The following is a 21,587-nucleotide window of genomic DNA, read 5'->3' on the forward strand; positions in this document are numbered from 1 at the left end:
GGGGGGGGAGGTAGTTGCGCGGGCTAGGGGGGGACGAACTGTGTTTTGGAGGGAGGAGAGGTCGGCGAGGACTTGGGCTATTTGGAGGAATTCGGACATGGTGGTGGTAGGGGTGTTGAGGAGCGATTCTTTTGTGGGATGGAGGGTTATTAACGTGAGGGGGGGGTGATTGTAGGTGATTGTGTGTTGTGCGGAGAGAGAAGTTTGCTCAGAGATTGAACACAATTTGAATGCTGGTTGTGGTATGCGGAGTAGTACGGTGTATGATGTCAAAATCACATAATAATTTTTCTTTCACTTGGTCCAAGCTTCACTGGCCTTGAATCGGCGGCTCCACACCCACCTCCAACTTCTCGGCCTCGGCTTGTGAAAGAACATACCGATCCGATCTGATATAAGATTGCGTGGGTTTGCAACCTGCATAGAAGAGGATATAATATATCCTCGTCACCATTCGCTGTCTGCTATTTGCCCATCATGTCCCTCGTCTTCCGCCGCGGAATAGCTTCAATGGCTTCTTTAAAAAAGGCCTCCAAGGTTGTATGCATTGGGCGGAATTATGCGTATGTTTACATCCATCCCACTTTCCTCTCCTGCGAGTCAAATTTTCTTCTACGATTTGCTAACAAGCCGAACTGTAGAGACCACATTACCGAATTGAACAGTGCAAAGCCCAAACAACCATTCTTCTTCCTGAAGCCCGCGTCTGCAATCCTCCCCCCAGGCGCTGGACCAATCATAAGGCCAAGGGGTGTGGATTTACACTATGAAGTCGAGCTGGCTTTGATTCTGGGCAAGCGGGTTAAGGATCTTGAGGCTGATGATGAGAAGGGGGCTTTGGATGCTATCGAGAGTTCGTAGATGCTTCCTAAGCAGCGAATGGCTCCGAATGCTGATTGTAACAGGCTATGCTCTAAGCATCGACATGACTGCCCGCAACGCCCAGAACGAAGCTAAGAAGAAGGGTCTACCATGGTCTATTGCAAAGGGCTTTGATACCTTCCTTCCAGTCAGCGAGATTATTGCGAAATCTGCGATTCCGGATCCGCATAAAGTCGAGCTATACCTCAATATCAATGGTAAATCGAGACAGGCGGATTCGACGGAGTTGATGCTGTTCCGGATCCCTAGGATCTTGAGTGATATCTCGAAGGTTATGACGCTGGAGAAGGGAGATATTATATTGACTGGGACACCGAAGGGTGTTGGGTCTGTTGTGCCGGGAGATGTGATAAAGGCTGGATTGAAAGTTGGAGGCAAGGAGTTGGAAGAGGCGAAGATTGACGTGATGGTTGAGGAGTCCACGAGTACATATGAGTTTAAGGAGACATAGCAGGGTTAGTAGTAAATAATGTACATTTTGTATACTGTACATAGACTAGAGTGGAGATGCTGTCGTCGGCTCACACATCTATAACCCGTTACCCTCACTCGGAAACCATATCCTCATGCATCATTAAATCATATGTCATTCCTCACTTCTTCAAATTCGGATCCTCGATACTTCCCACCGGCGGCGCACTCTCAGCAAGCACCCCACACTTCGGACACTTCCTCCTCTCCTCGCTCCCTTTGAACGCATTAACCGCCTCCTTAATCTGCATCCCCAAATCCGTACAATGAAAAGCCGCCTCATCAACCACGCTCTTACAACTCGCACAATACCACCTCAAGCGATCCAGACTCCCTTCCGGACGTTTCTGTTCCAGAACAATGCCGACGGTATTCGCGAAACGCACGGGGTTGTGCGGCGTGTTGGGGGGCAGGAGGAACATGTCGCCTTCGGAGATGATGATGTCGCGGAAGGTGGAGTCGTCGACTACTTTGAGCATCATGGCGCCGCGGTATTGGTAGAACCATTCGGCGGTTTCGTTGATGTGGTAGTCGGTGCGGGCGTTGGGGCCACCTACGATCTTGGGGCTCTGTTAAAAACTGGGGAAGAGGGGACTTGGGAGTTGAAAGGGGAGCGTGAGGACGAGGATGAGGGGATGCTGTACCATTACTGTGACATCTTTGTCGTAGACGCAGTAGTTGTTAATCGGTGGTTTGAGGAGATGGGAGTTCTCTTGGAGCCTTGTGTAGTAAGTTCGTTAGTTAGATTGGTTGCTGCTTGGATCGAAAGAAAGAGATATTGCAAACCATTTTGGGATGTTCAGTGGAGCGGCAAGCATTTTGACTTATTATTGATTGATTAATTAGAATACTTTGAAGTTGTAGAATGTTTGAAGGAGAAGTTTGAAATCAAACGATGTAGAGTCATCATTGACCTTTATCTGTTTGCCCCGCCATCTGATCTGCCTGCCCCTCCAAATTATTCGGCGCCGCTTATCGCCGAAGAATCGTATTTTCATGGCCAGAAATGGTGTGTCTCAAACGAGGTACTTGCCTTGCAATAATTTCCATCGCAGAGACAGTCAAACCAATCATCATACTTCTGAGTAGTAATGAATCGGTAGTTTCGCAGGTGAGAAGAAGCCCTTGTAATCGGACTATACTTACAGTACTCGCGGCTATTCTTACAGAGCATCAGGCGAGGTACCCTTGTCAGGATAACTTTCTTTTTGGGCGACGGTTTTCCAACGTACGATAACGATGACTTACCAAAGTTTTAGATGATGGCTATGACGCCTTTCATCCGATCTTTAAATACTCGTTTGCATGCTATTTTGAGGGACCACGAGGAATTGACGGCACTAAGCGCTTCCCGGTACCATAGAGGATCACGCTAGAATCCTTCTATCCTTCCTTCTCTCGCTTCTGCTGTGTCTTTCACTCTTTGCACTCCAGTCAGTCGAGTCCTGTAGTACGTGACGTATCCACCAGTCGCCGCTTCCAATCCTTCGCACGCTTCACAGCCTCGGGGGGCGGCATCTTCCATCGTCGACCCAGCTAACCATCCAATCAGGGCTCAAGAGAATGGTCCCCGTGAATTGCTAAACTTAGAAACACGTGGTTTACAAGCGTTGATCTTGGTCATGTGATGACGATTCTCGGGCAACTTGTACGAGCACCTTTGTGATTGGCTTGTCAAGCCTCGAAGCGAGGATCTCTGGTTCCTTCGCGGGATATACTGATATGTTTCTGTCATAGCCTTGATCCCATCGCCAGCGCCTTTTCAAAATGGAACTTCTCATATGTCCTATATTCCCCGAGGTTCCGGGAATGGATGCATGTTCTTTGTTCTTTGCAGTCCATGACCTATCTTATTCTCCTCGAATTACTTCCCTAGACAATGAACTTAATATCCTGACCTACTGTCGAGAACAAAGATTCTATACGCTCTGATTCTTTGTTCATTGGAATCTATGAATAACCTCCCTTGCTCGAATGAATTGCAACGCTTGTGTGGCCGTAGAAGAAAATATTCTTCTTTCCAAACATATATTGTAGCTATGTCCTCTAAAATTCGGCCTCAGAGGCCGCGCATAAGTGAGCAGCTACACTCTTCTTCCTCTTCTCTTATTGACCGCGGAATGGAAATCGCAGTCCCACCTGGTTCTCTTACTCCCAGTACCGCTTCAAAGAAATACACCAACAAAGACCTTCCTCCGATTCCCAAGGATGACCACCAGAAAAGAGTCGCGAGTAGTAGCTCGAGGGAACACATCGCCAACCAAATCCGCACGCCCACCCCAGTGTATGAAATGTCCGCAGAATCTTACCGTCCGGATTCCGAACCCAAGCCCGATGTTTTGTCTCCAGAGTCTACCTCTGTACAACCTATGACAAAGTCGTCGCATAAAATATTACAACTCACCGGCTTTGATCCCCGCTTCGAGAAAACATTCCCAAAAGACCATCAGCAAGCTCCTGTTTCTCCCGTATCCACTGCCAGTTCAGGAAGCGTGTACAGTCAAGCTGAAGATAGTCCTAACACTCCTACTTATGAAAGCGACAACTTTAGCCGCTTTGACAGTTGGGGATCGAAAGAACCTGGGCCTCCTACGCAGCCGAAAGAGAAGAGGGGCGAGATTTATCTGAAAGCCGAGAGTTATAGTTCTGGAGAAAAGGATGTTAGTTCCATTTCCTCGCTGGAGTCCTCGAGGAAAGAATGCCTCTTGCCAAAGAGTAAGCGCTCTCAAGATTCGGTCGCATCCAAGAGGAGAGAGGGGTCACCTCCAGTAAGCCAGCCTCAAGAGCCAGTTGCTCTTCAGAGAAGAGAAAGGCCAATAGCACCACAGAGGCAACAAGAACCAATACCTCACCAGAGAAGAGAAAAAGTACCTCCCCTGAATAACCCACTAGGATTGGCAGGAATCATGGGGCCAGTTGATCCGCAGTGGAAAGCAAGACAACCAACAAAGCAATTCCAAGAACCAGTCGCTCCGCAGCAAAGACGGCCAATGAACAAATCTAAGGAGCCGGCCGAATCCTTCAGATATCGAGATAGATCGCCAAAGGCTTTGGAAAACGGAAGGGTATTACCTCTACTTCATACACCAGATGTAAATATGGAGGATATGACCACTCTGCGCGAGCTCTTGGAAGAGGAGCAGTGGAAAACTGCAAGTGGGACGGCCGACTTGTACTCTCAGTACCACCGTCAGTTCACAGAATTAGAGCTAGACGCCCCGGTGCCAAAGCCCCTGACTCTTCGGAATACAAATGTCAAAATCAAAACTCCGAAAAGGGTGTCTATACTTTCAAACGTAAGAGAAAGTTTTGCAGCAGGAGTCAACGAGATGACATCTCCTACCTCGGGTAAGAAACACTTCAGCTCGCCCGATTGGCAGGCTACATCGCCAGCTAAATCAAAGCACCCAAACACACCTATAAAACCGCGAGCAAGATTTGCCCTAGATGAAAGCGACGAATCACCCCACGAGACTGTGTCGCCTCTGAAACACAAGAGAAGCATATTCGGCACAGGAAAACATCCACTAAAGAGCCCTTTCCCATTCAGCAACTTCATCGACACCTCTGAATCCGATGATGCAGAGACTACGAGCCCAAAAGCAAAACCACAAGGAAAGAGGTTCAGCAAAAGACTTTCGGGGGCAATAAAGCGTGCTACGAGTACTCATTTTCCCCCAATAAAAAAGATGAGCATGATTAAGAATGGTGAAAGGGATGCAAGCGGCCCGGATACGCCACTGCCGACGAAGCCGGGCTTCAATATGCAAGAGGTTTATTCGAACGCGAGAAAGACGCTGAATATCAAGACGGCTGATGAGAAGAAGAGGGAGAGTTTGAGGAAGAAAATTGTGGTCGTCGGGCTTACAGATCAGGGTCCTGGTATGAGTGCCCGAATTCCGAGAGGTCAAAAGATAAATACTGATGAAATGGTAGATGGACGACTTTCGGAATGGGTTTGAGAGTTTGACACGAGAAAACAAGAATTGTACGACTGGCATGCGGATTGTTTTGTTGCATGATGAGAAGACTCGACGAGCATTTCCTTTGTCAAACCTACTACTATATCCTTATAGGCCATCGTTATGTAATTGTATTGTAATCAACTAGGAAGACAATCTCTTGGAGGTTCCTAAGAATAAATGGAGCAGTTCCCATAGCAATCGGATAGCAGCAACGTTAGCCTAAGCCTATCACAGTCCTAACGAGGTTCACTAACTAAGGAGCTTCGTACCTGCATGAAATCGTGATCCACATCTTGACCATGCTATAAGAGATGACCAGGCTGGTAGCTTTACAGCTTAATGTAGGTGGAACATTAAAAGAAAAATCCCTTTTCAAAGTTGATTACAAGAGCCCAAGTTATTAGATAGGAGATCATAGGACAAGAAGTTGTGAATTGGATTGGTTTTCTTACATGGACTGTGCTCCTCCGTATGAAACCCCGCTGGCTCCCTCCTTCCCCGCCTTGAGCTAATCCCTGTCTGGGACGCCCTGGCTCCGGCTTGACATCAACACTCAACAATCAACACCCAACTGCAGGACAGCTGTTCTCCATCATCATCATCAACTCCCCGCATTCTTCCAATCCAAATATCACAATCACAATCACAAATATGGGAGGCGAAACTTTTGAAATTGCAAAGATCAAGAGCTCTTACCCCAAGCTGTCCGCGCAGCCTGTTGGAAAATGGATTCCAAACATCTACAAGGACCGTATTGGTCAGTTCTACGGCGGCGGACAGTATGAGAGCAAGAATCTGCGAGCGTAAGTATTTTCTACATAATTGCACCTTAATCCAATGCTAATCTTTCAATCAATAGGATGATGAACGAGGGCGTCGCCTCCGGATCACCCCATGTCGAACTCTCAGTCTGGGACGCTCCCGAGCTTACCCGCCCGACTTTCAAAGATGCTACGAGCCACGAATTTAGAGACACACAGGTTGGAGACTGGTTCGGTCCATCGTGGTCTACGCATTGGTTCAAAGTCAAGCTCACAGTCCCAGGGGAGCTTCTGAAGAAGGAGCTCCTAGAACTACACTGGGATGCGAATAATGAGGGCATGGTATGGACCGAAGAAGGCAACCCCCTCCAGGGTCTGACCGGTGGTGGAGAGAGAGTAGAATGGATATTACCAGAGGAATATCGAGACGGGAAGCAACATACGATATACATTGAGATGGCTTGCAACGGCATGTTTGGAAATGCTCCTGGTGGAGACACGATTCAGCCGCCCGACCCAAACAAATACTTCCAATTGGGAAAGGCAGATATCGTTGCTGTCAATACAGTAGCTCGTCAATTATGGATCGATATTTGGATCATTGGGGATGCGGCTAGGGAATTTCCCACCGATTCTTGGGAGCAGCATAAGGCTTTGAAGGTTGCCAATGAGATCATCGAAACATTCGAATTGGGTAACCAAGACTCGATCATCAAGGGCCGGAAGATTGCCCAGGAATATTTAGGCAAGGATGTTAACTCCTCGGCAGTCTATAAGACGGACACGAAGCCTATTGTCTACGGTATTGGTCACTGTCATATCGATACTTGCTGGCTCTGGCCTTGGGCCGAGACCAAGAGAAAGGTCGCCAGATCTTGGTCGAATCAATGTGATCTCATGGATCGGTACCCGGAGCATCGATTTACTTGCTCGCAGGCGCAGCAGTACAAATGGCTCAAGCAGTATTACCCTTATGTTTTTGACCGAGTCAAGGAGAAGGTTAAGAAGGGTACATTCCAGCCCGTTGGTGGTAGCTGGGTCGAGCATGACACCAACATGCCATCTGGCGAATCTCTGGTCCGTCAGTTCTTGTACGGGCAGAGATTCTTCGAGGGCAACTTTGGAGAGCGATGCAGGACTTTCTGGCTTCCTGATACTTTTGGATACTCAAGTCAGCTGCCGCAATTGTGCCGTTTGGCAGGCATGTCTCGATTCTTCACTCAAAAGCTGAGTTGGAACAACATTAACAACTTCCCTCACACAACCTTCAATTGGGTTTCCCTGGACGGAAGTCAAGTCATTTGCCACATGGCACCGGCGGAGACTTACACTGCTGAAGCAAACTTTGGAGATGTGAGGAGGTCAGTCACTCAACATAAATCTATGGATCAAGATGAGACCTCGCTACTTGTCTTTGGAAAGGGTGATGGAGGTGGAGGGCCGACCTGGGAGCACATGGAGAAGCTGCGTCGTTGCCGTGGAATGAGCGATACCGTAGGTATGCTGCCCAGAGTCCAATTGGGTGATTCGGTCGAGGATTTCTTTGATCGTCTTGAGAAGCGAGCTTCAGATGGCCTGGACTTTGTCACTTGGTATGGAGAACTCTATTTCGAACTGCACAGAGGTACATATACGACCCAAGCAAACAACAAGCGTAACAACAGGAAATCGGAGATTATGTTGCATGATATCGAATTGCTAGCCACTCTTGCCAGTGTCAAACACGGGTACAAATACCCCAAGGAGGACATTGATGATATGTGGGAGAATGTCCTGTTGTGCCAGTTCCATGACTGCTTGCCCGGAAGCTCGATCGAGATGTGTTACGATGATAGTGACGAGGTAAGTGCTTCAAATTTTGCCGGTTCTGTCTTTTTGAGTGTATGCTGATATTGGTCATAGCTGTACGCAAAAGTATTCACGACTGGCGAGAAGATCTTGAAAGACTTGCAAAGTGTTTTGGGTGTTCAGGACTTCAGCAACTCCGATAAGAAGACCTTGATTGCATTGAACACAATGCCATGGCACAGAAGAGAAGTCATCTCTATCGGAGACAATAAGGCTGGAGTAGCTTGCGGCAGTGGAAACTTGCTGGAAATCAAGACTTTCAAGATCGCCGAGACTCCTGAGGTTACTGTCAAGGAAGTGAGGAAAGGTGTCTTCATCTTGGAGAACGACCAATTGCGAGTGGAAGTTGAAGGTGGAAGTATCTCCTCACTCTATGACCGCAAGGCCGAGAGAGAAGTCGTACCAAAAGGTGGCAAAGCTAATCAGCTTGTTATTTTCGATGACAAGCCACTCTACTGGCAAGCTTGGGACGTCGAGGTTTTCCACTTGGACTCGAGAAAGGAGCTTCCCTCAGGAACAACCAAAATTGTTCAAAGTGATGCGCACCAAGTTAGTGTCATGACTGAGACGAAGATCAGCGAGAAGAGTTGGATCAAGACCTACATCAGCCTTTCAGCGGCATTCAAAGATCAACAGTCGTATGTTGAGATGCATGCTGAAGTTGAATGGCAAGAGAGTATGAAATTCCTGAAGGTTGAATTCCCCGTCGACGTTAGAAATACCGAGGCTTCATACGAGACGCAATTTGGGATTGTTCGACGCCCAACTCATTACAACACTACGTAGGCAATCCTCCCCAACTCTCAAATACGAACGTGCTAATTGAAACAGATGGGACATGGCAAAATTCGAGGTCTGTTGTCACAAGTTTGCAGATCTCTCGGAGCATGGTTATGGTGTTTCGATCTTGAATGATAGTAAATACGGCTTCGCTACTTGTGGCAATCTGATGCGCCTTTCACTTCTTCGCGCTCCTAAGGCACCAGATGCGCATGCGGACATGGGACGTCACAACATCCGATGGGCAATCCTCCCGCACCAAGGTGATCTCGGATCTACTACGGTCCGCACGGGGTACAACTTTAATAATCCTTTGAAGCTTGTACAAGCACCCAAAGAGACGTTGCGTATGGATGCATTCACAAACCCTATCAAACTAACGGGTAACCCATCTCTTATTTTGGATACTATCAAGAGAGGAGAGGATGATGAGGATGTCAGCCGTGGAGAGTTGCCCAAGCGAAAGGGCAAGAGTGTTATTCTGCGCATCTATGACAGCTTGGGAGGCACCAGCAAGGGCACAATTGAGACGACTTTGGATGTGAAGAGAGTGTGGAAGGCTAACATCTTGGAGGATGATGAGGAAGAGCTCAGGATCAAGGATGGCAAGCTCGACATCACTTTGAGGCCGTTTGAGGTGGCTACCTTCAGATTGCAATTGTGAATATGGTACCTTTTACGAGGAGTTGGGGGCTGGCAATTGAGTCTGGGGAAATGAGATGAGGCTGTAGGATTTAAAAATAAATATTGCAGGGGGGTTCCGTCATTGGACCATGCATACGATGAAACGAATTGCAATCCAAATTTCCCATCTTAGATCTGACACAACTTTATATGATCCTCCCGACCCTTCCTTTTGTTTTTCCTTGCATGCACGCATCATTTATCAGACGTTTATTTATCCGAATCCCACAGCCCACTCACTCTTTCCCCAGCTTCAATAGATAGCTTGGGTTCGCGTCATCCCCGAATTCGACATGCTAATCGCAGCCGCAACCGCAGCCAGCCGCAAAAGACGTTCGATTACCTATAGGTACTTTGTAAATTAGTACCGTATTATTGACATGTCATGGACACATCAAACGAACTCCCTACAAGTGTAAAAGATAATTTTTTTTTTTTACATAGATTTCTAGTACTTAAAAACGTCCATTTTATTTAGTTAAACGTTCGTACCCAGCAACCACTGAACGGATGAGTTGCGCACAGGGGGGTTAAGAAGGGTGGTAAGTAAACGCACCAAAGATAGGCCCTGCCCCCTTGCCCTGGTCTTCTTGGCATCAATAACAGTTTGGCCTGTCCTGTGACCAAGTACTATTTACTGTCTATATGGGACGGGACCTTCCATAACGGGCTACAGTACCTGTTCATGGTGGGGAGGGGAGATTAACAGAGCGATCGTGCATCATACGTTTCATCCTACTTGTACTCTTGCATCGATCGTACTGTACCCTACCTGCATGCATACAATCCTACTTGTACAGTGCAGCAGTTCTGCACGAACGATCAGGTACAGTACCGTACGTCAACCTTCGAATTCAAGCTCAGCCACAACTACAACTACAACAACAACCCCCTTTCTCAAAAAGGGCCGGAAATAAACTCCTGCCTTGCCGTACCTCCGTACCTGCTAGCACTAGTACTACCCCACATGCAATGTCCATGCATACGCCGTACAGCAGTTGCAGTGTGCGAAAAGGGATTCGTTTCAACATTTAATCATACTGCCGCCCCGTCCATCCAATGATGGGCAATGAATCCTCTGGAGATGGACAGATGGTTGGGCTGAGTACGGCGTACAGTGCTCGTATGCGATCGCACAGTGGGGCTTACCTGTGGTGGCAGGGTTGGTGGCAAGCAAGGTACCCAGTAGGCGGGTGACTTTGGGGCTGCTGGTTAGGTACGGAGCAAGTAAGTGATATGATATATACCGGTACCTCCTAGTTGCAGCCTTTTAAGTTCTCTTCTTTCCTCAGCAAGCACGCACTTGTTGCTTTTCCATCCATCCATTCGTTCATCTATTCATTCATTTGATTAGGTGTACATTCATTACCTTGCCCTTCTCGGATAACTATATATATATACATGATGAAGTTCTTCACGCCTCTCCTGGCAGCAGCCACATTCCTTCTGCAAACCGCGTCGGCCGGGTCGGTTTTCGCACACGTCGTGGTTGGGAATACAGCTTCTCATAATGTCGCAGCATGGACCGCTGATATCAAGCTTGCACAAGCCGCCAGCATCGATGCGTTCGTCCTCAACATGGGCTACCCAGACTCCAACATCCCCACGCAGGTTGCCAATGCGTTCGCCGCGGCGGCGGGGACTGGTTTCAAACTGTTCTTTGCGTTTGACTATCTGGGGGGTGGGCAGGTGTGGCCTGCTGGCGACGTTGCAGCTGATCCTCCAAATTCCGTGGTGTCGTATTTGTTAAAGTACAAGGACAATGCGGCATACTTCCACTACAACAGCGCACCGTTCGTCTCGACTTTCGAGGGGAAGGATAATACCGCAGACTGGGCGCCAGGTGGACTTATTCGGTCAAAGGTTGGGGCAATTCATTTCGTGCCCAATTGGAACAGTATTGGACAGGCGGACATTGGAGCCCAGCTTGACAATATCGAGGGCTTCTTCAGCTGGGATATGTGGCCCTTAGGAGGAACGAATAAGACGGATGCGATTGATAAGAGCTGGAAGGCTGCTACGCCGGGAAAGACGTACATGATGGGTGTTTCTCCCTGGTTCTTCCACAGTGCCAGTGGAGGTGAGGATTGGGTCTGGCGAGGTGATTCCCTCTGGGCCGATAGATGGGCTCAAACCTTAGACATCAAGCCCGACTTTGTACAGTAAGTCTCCCTCCCCTTAACTTATCCCCCCTTGTCTGATATCTAACAACCCACAGAATCGTAACTTGGAACGACTTTGGTGAAGCCCACTACATAGGCCCCATATCCAACACGGCCGACGTAGCAGCCGGCTCCCTCGAGTACGTGCAAAACATGCCGCACGACTCCTGGCGCGACTTCCTCCCCTACTACATCGCCGCCTACAAAGGCACGCCCCTCATTCCCACGCGGGACCAAATGCAATACTGGTACCGCACAGCCCCCGTCAACACCGGCAGCACATGTGGCGTCGTAGGCAATTCTGCCTCCAACGGCCAAGCGACCACGACTCCCAACCAGATCTTGGAAGACGGGGTGTTTTTCAGCGCCTTGTTGGTGAGTGCTGCGCAGGTGCAAGTGCAGATTGGGAGCGGGCAGGCGGTGACGTTCCAGGGCTCGGCGGGCATAAATCATTGGAGCGTGCCGTTTGATGGGCAGACTGGGACGCCGAAGTTTAGCGTTTTGAGGGCGGGGGTTGTGGTGAATAGTGGGACTGGGGCGGCAATTACTGCTGGTACAAGTTTAGCGGATGGGTGTGCTAATTATAATGCTTGGGTTGGGAGTTTTTGAGAGGAGTAGGTGGCTTACCAGAAGAGATTTTGATGTAACAAAATAATATATACGCAGCGGGTAGTAAAAGGAACATTATTCAAACATTGACATGGATCAGACGTAGAGAATGGTGTGTGAACTTCAAAGGGAGAAAGGATTTGAATGGGAAGTTTTCAATACTAACTGCGATGACTATCGGTTAATTGATTATGATATTGACCAGTCCACAGACCACGCTCCTCGAGACTCCACTCCGAAGCCCAACTCGCAGCAATCACTCACTTAAATGATATGCTTAACTTTCCCATCCTCAACCTGGTACACCCAGCCCGAAATCGCGACGCTGTCTGGAATAGCCTTATTCTGCTTCAGATACTCAACATCTTTCCTAACAGCAGTCTCCCTAAAACTCTCGTCAGCATTTTGTCTGTCCACTCCCCTCTCCCCAAACAGCTTTATAATCAACACTTATATATATATATATAGGTCTCCAAGGCAAAGAAAGTCAAGTCACAAACTCACAAGTCAGCAAACGGTAAAAAATCACCCCCAAAAGCCGCCAACTCATCCACGCCCGCATCCCCCAAGTTCCCCCTCACGAGCCCCACGGCGTCCTCATTCCCAAAGGTCAGCATCCCACAACCCGTATGCTTGAGGAGCAGGATCTCCTGCGTGCCGAGCAGCTGCTCGGAGATGATGAGCGAGCGCAGCGCGTCTTTGGCCGAGGCGCCCGCGTTGCGGATTATGTGCGCGTCGCCGAGCGGGATGCCATAGGCGGCTGCGGGGTCGATGCGTGCGTCCATGCAGGTTACTGGTGTTGGGTTAGAGGGGTGAAAGGGAGAGGGGAGGGGAGGGAAAAGGAAGACGTGCAGATGGCGTATTTCTTGGCGGGAGGGAGGGCGAGGTGCCCGCTGGTGAAGGTGGAGGCGTAGGTCTTGTTGGAGTCAATGAGGTTTTGCTGGATTGGGGTTGCCATTGTTGAGTTGGGTGTCCTGGTATGTCTTGAGGTGCTGTGCTGTGCTGTGCTGTGCTACGATTATCTTTTATTGTAAGTGTAGATAGCAAAGACTCCTTCTTATATATATCTCTTTATACCTTACACCAAGTGCCGAATAGGTATATGGCACTCCCATGGTCCTTGGTCCCTGCCGGCGATCTTGCCTGTTGATAACAAAGGGACGTTGGACGGGCCTTCTTAGACTGCATTGCGCCATCGCGTTCCAATGATTTGCTGCAATGCTCTAGTGATGTGACGGGAGTTAGTGTAATGACACCATTTCGGGCGTTTGGTTGTATATATACATGTAGCAGATCGTTGGTGGAACAGCTTATCAGTCAGGCTGAGGTTATACTAGTATCTTCATTTGGGGTTAGCATGCCAAGTCAGGGATGGTCCATGCACACTTCCACCCCGCATTATGTTAACGACGAGCCGCGGTCGAGGTTTAGACGTATACATATTTTGAGCATGAGTGAAGCTATTCCCAGCGAAACGGATATCAATACTGATCCTAAATCCGATAATGATGAGAATGAGAATGAGAATGAGAATGAGAACGGGGTAGAAGATATTCGCAAAAGTATACAAGAGGCTCAATATTTTGATCCAAGTTCTATGGCTGCTCTCACTCCTGCCTCGATGGTCAGTATTCAAGGTACAGTACAACCTACAAGAACCACTCTGAAGAAAATCCCAGGCAGCGATAGCCCGACTCAGAGCATACAATCCACCTCCATTCTCGGTATGGGATCGTCTACCCTTAAGCAGACGAGCGGCCGTTCTGGTCTTGCTCTTCGCAGACCGCCGAGGTGATCTTCGGGTAGTACTTACAATGCGGGCAGCGACCTTAAGAAATTTCTCTGGTAGTTTCATGCCTCCAGGTCTCAAATGCCGGTATTGACTTCACTCGTACAGGCCAAGCAGCTTTTCCCGGTGGCAAAGCAGATAGCCTGGAAGAAACGCCGTGGGAGACAGCACGACGAGAAGCGTTTGAAGAAATCGGACTTCCCCTCGATGATTCGAAAATCCCCGCGCCGTTCCGAATCGAACATCTCTGCCAACTCCCAAACAGTCTTGCAAAGACGGCGCTAGCAGTCCGTCCCTGCGTAGCCTTCCTTCACTCGGACGATGTCAAGGCGGCGAGCGTGGGAGACAGCATGATACCCCGCTTAGATGCGAAAGAAGTAGCAGCAGTATTCTCAGCTCCGTTCCACAATTTTCTGAAACCCGAAGACGAAGTGAGGGACGGAGATAAGGTGCCCGGGCAGGTGACAGATTGGTATGATGGGCGTTGGGTAGATTGGCATGATGGGAAATGGAGGCTGCATAATTTCCACGTCCCCATCAACAACCAGAAAGTGTCGAAGCCGAAAGTGAGACAAGGGGGACAGGCGGCTATAGCGGAGGAATTGGATAGAGAGGAAGATGAAGGTCTGGCGAGGTATAAAGTCTGGGGCATGACTGCACGAATGATTGTTGATGCTGCGAGAGTGGCTTATGGAGAGGAGCCTACATTTCCGGTACGTTCTTCGATCAATCCAATGGCAAGCCCTACAAAAGACAGAGAATTGACACGATGCAGTGTAATGACCATTTTGGAGACGAGCCCATAATAGAGATGTTAGAGAAGATGGGAAAGCTGGGTGAGAAGGTCCCGGGTGGACCAGACCTAACGGAACCAAATTCGGAGACTGCGAAAGCGGCAGAGGCTGCAAAGGTCTCGGCTTCGAAGATGTAATTCAATTCATCCACAAACAATAATCTTGATACGTCTCCCCAACCATCTAGGCGCACCTCCCTGCTCAGGAGGTTATCAGACCTACAATGCTTCCTCGATACCTTCAGATATTGCAAGATACAAACGCAAAGTTGCGACTCCATTCAAATATTCCATAATCCCCTACAAACTCGATCCATACTACTCTACCGTGCTTCAATCCTTGCCACACCCCTCTTCATACATTTCCCTCCCGTCTCCAACATTCCTATCCTATCCTATCCCCATATCTTGATATCATCTCCTAGCGCAGATCCCGACCTTTCCCTCTTTGGCGAAAAGGCACCGGTAAGAGAAGGAAGATATATCTTCATCTGAACCTTTTGCGCCCTAGCCTCAACCTTATTCCAACGTCAAACTCGCTGCGACGTGCAACAAAACTCTTGATCAATTTGCCTGTATCGAGCTATGGCTCGGCGGTGCGTGACGGTGAATTGTACTTTGTAAAGGGTCGGCGGTGTGTTCAGCGGTGGTGTTGACAAGGGGGGTGGGGTGTATTTAGCCGAGGAGTGAGTCTCGTGACTGGACTACCTCTTTATGAGGGGGTTACGGAGTGTTTCTTGTTGGGTGGATGACATAAATTGTTAACATAGTATCAAGTATGCTCGCGAGGCTGGCGTCCACCGTGTAGGTGTTGGTGTGGGTGATGGACTCTCCGTTGGCTACTAGACAAGTTGTGGTATTCTGACAGACGACGTCGTGGAAGGGAACTTCACGTCCGTAGATGGATGGCCTCGAGAGTTTTCTCGTAGTAGCTGGCGCTGCCGGTCTTGCGCGGTATGGTGTCTATGCAACTTGTATAACGCCCATTCTGTCAAGTGCCGTTTCATGAGGGCAGGTAGAATGAGCCTGGAAGTCTTAGTAATGAGAATCATAGGCGAGAGTTTGAATAATTAACACACCTGTTCGATTGGCATATTTGTAAGTAGTTAGTTGTGTAGTCTCGAATCATCAAAGGACTTGCACGAGACAATGCAGCGATGCCTAGAGGCTTAATTAGAGGAAATAAATTCTCGTAATAGTATAGGTCAAGGAATGAATGAGAATATCAAACTGGACGTAAGAATAATGAAAGGTGAGCAAACAAAGGTGTGATGTTTATAATCTGTAACAAAACCTAAAACGTATTAAAAAGCACTAAAAGAAAAGATATCCGTGCCTGATGATAATGCTAAAGTAACAAAGACTGGCTTATCCTTCGTTTAGCAATGGTCCTGAGCTTTTGCTGACAGCTGCAGAACGTGGGGAAATCAAACGTTGTGAAAGTGTAGAAGTCTCAGGAGATCTGAATACCGCGAGCAATTGACCATTGACTGCTCACCTGCAGGCTGCTGCATATACTGCAACACGACCACCGCCACCGGGCAGACCGTTATGGGCTGTGAATTAACCGCGCTCAGTAACAGCACCGGCGCGGATTCGCCGAAGGCGTGGAGAGGGGTTTGGGGCCACGACGCCGCCGCCAAAATTAGCGGTGGGCAGGAGAGGCGTGGAGAGGGTTTGTGGTTAGGAGTGGGTTCGTGTTTGCAGGGCTGGTTGTGGAACAGAGGGAGAAATTTGCAGATAGTATATGGGTATCTTGATGGAACGGGGTGTATGCATATTGCCATAGCTGGGTTGAATCTAGCACTGTATATGTGGATGTCCACCGGCCGCGAGAGTATGAAAAATATTGATATTGAAAAATCCATGTTTGGAAAGACTTTTAGCTCATAGATTATTTCTATTGCGGGCAAAGAAACGCGAATTGGCAATGCATCCGTCCGTCCGCCATAGGCAAGACGTGCTTGGCAAATGGCAGTAGCTAGTTAGAGTACACTCGAGCAAGACAAAAAGGCAGTATATTACATGCGAAGCGACCGCCCTGCAATAAAGCGTGGCGAGGTAAAAAATCCTACCCCTTAAAAAAGCGTCTTACACTTGCTGAGGCGGGGCATTTAATGGAAACTAGCAAGCCCTGCAGCGGTTGGGGGTAGGGTTTCACCATGTTGCTGAAAATAAGTGCTGTACTGCACTTCACCCTTTCGGAGAATTGCCTCGTCGACTTCTCCAGCACCATGTCCGTTTTCCAAGCCTTTGCCACCTTCTATTTTGAGGTTCACAGGTTGAATCGAGGAGGGACTACGAATAAAATTAGCATTTAGATTGTCGTTATGTGTGTAGGTACTTACCCATTAAGTTCCCTGTCAACTTGTAAGAATTCTTTCATTGCTTCCTTCGTCCCCCTTTGCTGTAGATACGTCAAATAGTAATTGCTGAGGTCCTTCTTCGTGGCTAAAGCCATGCGGCTTTGCTGAATCATATCCGAATGGACTTTCTTGATCCTCTCGTAATGCTCAGACTCCGTAGCAAGGCTGGTAGGCTGCGAGATCTCGAATTCGAAATACTTGGCCCAGAAGTGGCGGCTTAGTAGATACCATTGCTGGTTCTTCTGAAAGACTTGGCGAGCCTCATCTACGGAGCCTTGGATCTTCCACAATAGAATAGCCCACTCAACAACGAAAGCAGCCTTTGCAAACAAGTCAACAACGGGTGTGTCAATTTGGTTTTTGTAGACTTCGATGGCAGCTTCAAGGCCATTTTGACGACGTTCTAGATTTGCCCAGGACACAATGGTCTCTACGTGGCCTGGGATGCGGTCGAGGATGGCCTCATGAATATCTTTGGCGACGTCATAACGCTCGGACATCTCCTCAAAATAAGCATACTGCAGCCTGATGCCGGGTCGACTGATCGGTACGTAAAGCGTGCTTGCTCGTTGATAGATGTTTCGAACTTCTTCTTGTTTTCCTTCCTTGGCGGACATCCATCGAGCATATCGGAACCAAAACTCGTCATAAAATGCGCAGGTTACCAAGCACCTTTCGTACAGGAAGATGGTCCTGGTGTAATCACCCTCGGACTCTTCGAAGTCCAGATACTTCCTCCAGTTCGCTAGCTGCGCGTGATCAAGCTCGGTGACATGGAAATATGGACGTTTGACTTCTGATTCATAAGTCCATCGCTTTGTGGTCTCGGTCTGAGTACGAGTGAAGACATCCAGATAGAATGTATCAACCTTTGAGCGTAGTTCTCGCTCAATTTCCTGCTCGCCTTTGGGACCAGTCTGGTAAGCCTCCGCTTCGACTTCAGCACGGAAGGTAGCCAAGGTCTCGGCAGGTACAAGCTCTGGCAATGGACGTCTGTGAGCTAGACCGCGGAACCTCTCGAAATAACGGGCATATTGATGCATGGGAATGTTGATAACTCGTTTTAGGATGGCGAAAATCCTATCTTCTGCATCTAGACGATCCTCAAATTCTAGGTATTTGTCCCAGAACGGGTGGGCTAGGAAATCTAGCCCAACTGACGATGCGCCACGCTCGTATAGCCTATCAACGTTTGTCAGTCGGGTTCTTAAGGGGGAGAAGGGTGTGGAATGGCAAAGAGTGCAAATACGGGAAGGGCAGTGTGCTTGAACTAGTGTTCCTCAATTTCCATCCTATCCAAGCATGGGTTTAGATGTGTAGTAATACGATGTGAAAGCGAACGAGTAATAGCAGAAGGAAAGAACCTGATCATTTGGGTGAGAAGACGATCAAAACAGGGAGCGACTTTTGTTGGCAATTCTCACCATCTGCAACCCGAAGACTCTCCAAGTAAAGTGCGCACGGTAATAACGGTTGTGTCGATCGCAGATGTCTGTGTTAAAGGGAAGGAAAGAGTCCAGTATACTTACTCTCTGATCACGTCTGGATCATGGCTAGTTTCGACCTTGAAAGAGCAATAGTCTGTCCATAGGTCTACCGAAATGGTGATGCTGGCTATCCCTCGCTCGAAGACCTAACAATAGTCAGCAAAGCCCACAGCGCATCCGACATCCCGGCCTTACCATTTCAGCGGCCTCGGTGCCAGCAATTGAGAATTCCAAGTCGGCATATTTCTTCCAGTATCCAAACAATAAAGGGAACTTGGCAAGGAACCGGTCGTAGGCATCTCGTATAGTTGCAATAGCTTGGGGGCTGGAGTTGCGATTTAAGCCGCCTTCGAGGCTCTCTGCGGCGCGAACAAGCTTTTCCCAGCTCTCGAAATTGTCCGTATTTTCTAGCTGAGCAAAGAGTCAGCAAAATCTAGAGGAGCGCATGGCACGAAACTTACGACCTCATTGTTCAACCGCTTTATTTCTGCCGATTCCTCATCCGTGCCTCCATAATTAAAATCAGACATACTGGTCGCAAAGGATGGACGATGGGTGGGTTGTTAAGGCGCGTCGAAGATGTTGACTGGTGGTGAAGGGATGGTTTGCGCCGCGGCAACACTTTGTCGATAGAAGGATTATATGAACGCGAACAGTCGCGATAAAATCTTCTGTGCAAGGCGAAAGGTAGGAAGAGACGGGGATATATTGGCATCAGCTCAGCTCCTGTCGACAAGTGAGCGAGCCTCAGATTCTAATGGTACCTTATTTACCGATTTGAGCCGATCTAAGCTATCTTTAGCGCAAGCGCTAAGCCAAAGGTGGTGCTAGCGTCGAAGCGAAGACTTATGGTGAAAACTCTGGAGCCCGCTTCTACTTCTTTTTCATAATATGGCTAATGATGAACGATACACAGTATCAATCTAATAGGAAGAGAATGAACGCTTCTAAGGAGCATGATCTCAATGACAATTTCTGAAGCCCCTTCTCTTATACTATATTTACCAAATCCCTTTCTCCCTTCCTCATTTCAAAACCGGGGCTCAGCTTGCAACACCGCGTTTGGGGCTGTCTTTTCTTTTTGCCCGTTTCGATAATAAGCACTTATTCTACGGCATATTGTTCAAGTCTAGCATGAGGCCTTAGACCTCGTCTGGTCGCAGAAGCTGGTGTGGGATCTGGCTGCTGCTTCATTTCCACTGCTGTCCCGCAAGCGCTCAGGCTTCAATTGGGGTGATAAGCCCAAACCTCTTTTTCGAGAGCATTCAATTCTAAGTATCCTCCTCAGAAATCCTGTTCATTAGCGAGAGTTGTTCTGGGGTATTCATGGTATGCCCGTGCGATACCTGCCCATACCTGTGTCTCAGGCAAATAATTATATACCGGGCATTTATCATCTATTAGCCTATACCTTGTGGTATCGATTCACTTTGTTCATACTTGTGCACGTTCTATCTATTGGATTAATCTCTCGGGACCCTTTTGATTGTTGAGGTAACATATCGTAAATTGCTGTTCAGTGGCTGAGTGCTTGAAGAGGTTTGTGTGTTGCAACGCGAACTGCGTGAGAAAGCCCTAACATGCTTTCAAAGCCTTTCTATTTGTGAAACCAATCTCTTCAGCTTCACTTCAGCACGTTATGGACCACTCCTACAAAGACGTGGGCGCAATTTACGCGTCATTTCATTTCATGGTTTCAAAGCTCTGAATATCAGGAATTAATGGTGCTGCGCACAAAATCCCTTCTGTGCAATATTCTGCCAAATTCCAAGCATTGATCGAGATTCGAAATCACATGGCAGGGTCGGACCTTGTATTACCCCATCCCAGCGCCTGCTCTGGGCAAACCCGCAACGTCCATCACTTACAAGGCGAAGAATATGGACAAGTATCAGGGGGCGTATACATGAGGACAGTGATCAGTCCAGTCGTTTAAAGTGCTCTGCATGATAGACCACGAATTCGAGCATGCAGCTGAAAAGCTGCAATGATATCAAAACACAACCCATCCCGCCGAGGTTTCGACCCTTAACTGTGCAATTGATTTACCGCCGTATCTGTTTATTGCGGCATTTTATCGCCGTGATTGCTAGTGGCAGTATGGGCAATAGAACATGTGAATGGCGAGGCAAACTCTTATGATACCTTGCTACTCACTACCGAATCAAATGAGATGTGGGCTATATTTTGGCTGGTCCTTGGACCTATCCAGGGTATGGTCTCATGAAAGCGGTGTTGCCGTCCAGACACTTCGTGCTGACGAATATATGTTGCAGTAGATGATGTATTCTAGTCATTCATGGAGGGGCCCCTTAGACATCTGATCAAACTACTAGAATATTATGCCTTCCATATTCAACCTCTCATCGGACTAATAGAAATCTGCTTGAAACAGAAAGTCAAGCTGATCTTCAAATCCTAATGAGCAGTCGTCGAGCTACTCCGGAGTATTAATTCGCACAAGACCGGTGATGCACCTAGAATGGCTTACTAGTAAAAGCCCCCCCTCCCCCGTCGTCTTCCAACTTCACAACCGAAAGCCCCCCCTTGAGACGAGTAAAAACCAATAGAAGTAAATTATGACAATCCACAACCAAATCCCCTAAAGGCTCGGCCCGCGCGAAAGCCCCCACCACGTGATGATCGACACTCTCCCACAACTTTATCTACCCTTTAAATCCTCATCCTCCCATCTGACCAAACTCTTCTGAACAAATTCTTTCACGCCTACATCTACATGCATGCATACATATTTGTATACACAAAGTCAAGTGGTGCCATCTAAGACACTCCACCTGCATTCCACATCGCCTGATCATATCACACCCCCGGCTCCCCCCTCCACGCTCACCCACATATACCTCCAAAATGCCCTCCACCTCTAGACGCCACCACTTCATCTTCCAACAAGTGGCTTAAACAAACACAACCACAACCACAATCACAACAACCGAGAAACGGAGAATAAAAAATGCCATCGTCACAAACCC

General features: G+C 48.2%; 7 protein-coding genes across 7 annotated transcripts; 4 read left to right on the plus strand and 3 right to left on the minus strand.

Annotated features, from left to right (window-relative positions):
* Positions 1-477: 477 nt before the first annotated feature.
* On the plus strand, positions 478-1,333 carry LHYA1_G002587 (putative hydrolase; the record flags this gene model as incomplete). The annotated part of the gene is made up of 3 exons (XM_031147562.1): positions 478-563; positions 642-853; positions 906-1,333. 3 exons carry the CDS (start codon positions 478-480, stop codon positions 1,331-1,333), a joined length of 726 nt encoding a protein of 241 aa, XP_031006883.1.
* Positions 1,334-1,475: 142 nt separating this feature from the next.
* Positions 1,476-2,171, minus strand: bna1 (3-hydroxyanthranilate 3,4-dioxygenase; the record flags this gene model as incomplete). The annotated part of the gene is made up of 3 exons (XM_031147563.1): positions 1,476-1,922; positions 1,998-2,073; positions 2,140-2,171. The coding sequence occupies 3 exons, from the start codon at positions 2,169-2,171 to the stop codon at positions 1,476-1,478; spliced, it is 555 nt and encodes a 184-aa protein (XP_031006882.1).
* Positions 2,172-5,897: 3,726 nt separating this feature from the next.
* Positions 5,898-9,371, plus strand: ams1 (Alpha-mannosidase; the record flags this gene model as incomplete). The annotated part of the gene is made up of 4 exons (XM_031147564.1): positions 5,898-6,121; positions 6,178-7,921; positions 7,982-8,709; positions 8,759-9,371. Coding segments are annotated over 4 exons (3,309 nt in total), but the record flags the coding sequence as incomplete, so codon positions are not given.
* Positions 9,372-10,795: 1,424 nt separating this feature from the next.
* LHYA1_G002590 (Mutanase) lies at positions 10,796-12,162 on the plus strand (the record flags this gene model as incomplete). The annotated part of the gene is made up of 2 exons (XM_031147565.1): positions 10,796-11,553; positions 11,610-12,162. 2 exons carry the CDS (start codon positions 10,796-10,798, stop codon positions 12,160-12,162), a joined length of 1,311 nt encoding a protein of 436 aa, XP_031006848.1.
* Positions 12,163-12,426: 264 nt separating this feature from the next.
* On the minus strand, positions 12,427-13,277 carry LHYA1_G002591 (Uncharacterized protein; the record flags this gene model as incomplete). The annotated part of the gene is made up of 4 exons (XM_031147566.1): positions 12,427-12,547; positions 12,667-12,955; positions 13,011-13,174; positions 13,240-13,277. 4 exons carry the CDS (start codon positions 13,275-13,277, stop codon positions 12,427-12,429), a joined length of 612 nt encoding a protein of 203 aa, XP_031006849.1.
* Positions 13,278-13,612: 335 nt separating this feature from the next.
* Positions 13,613-14,882, plus strand: PCD1 (Peroxisomal coenzyme A diphosphatase, peroxisomal; the record flags this gene model as incomplete). The annotated part of the gene is made up of 4 exons (XM_031147567.1): positions 13,613-13,786; positions 13,842-14,007; positions 14,060-14,664; positions 14,727-14,882. The coding sequence occupies 4 exons, from the start codon at positions 13,613-13,615 to the stop codon at positions 14,880-14,882; spliced, it is 1,101 nt and encodes a 366-aa protein (XP_031006850.1).
* Positions 14,883-16,858: 1,976 nt separating this feature from the next.
* Positions 16,859-19,127, minus strand: prp39 (Pre-mRNA-processing factor; the record flags this gene model as incomplete). The annotated part of the gene is made up of 5 exons (XM_031147568.1): positions 16,859-17,042; positions 17,093-18,292; positions 18,640-18,743; positions 18,793-19,008; positions 19,059-19,127. 5 exons carry the CDS (start codon positions 19,125-19,127, stop codon positions 16,859-16,861), a joined length of 1,773 nt encoding a protein of 590 aa, XP_031006851.1.
* Positions 19,128-21,587: the final 2,460 nt, after the last annotated feature.

This window comes from Lachnellula hyalina, assembly GCF_007821495.1.
Source record: "Lachnellula hyalina strain CBS 185.66 chromosome Unknown contig00037, whole genome shotgun sequence".
In the NCBI taxonomy this organism is placed as follows: Eukaryota; Fungi; Ascomycota; class Leotiomycetes; order Helotiales; family Lachnaceae; genus Lachnellula; species Lachnellula hyalina.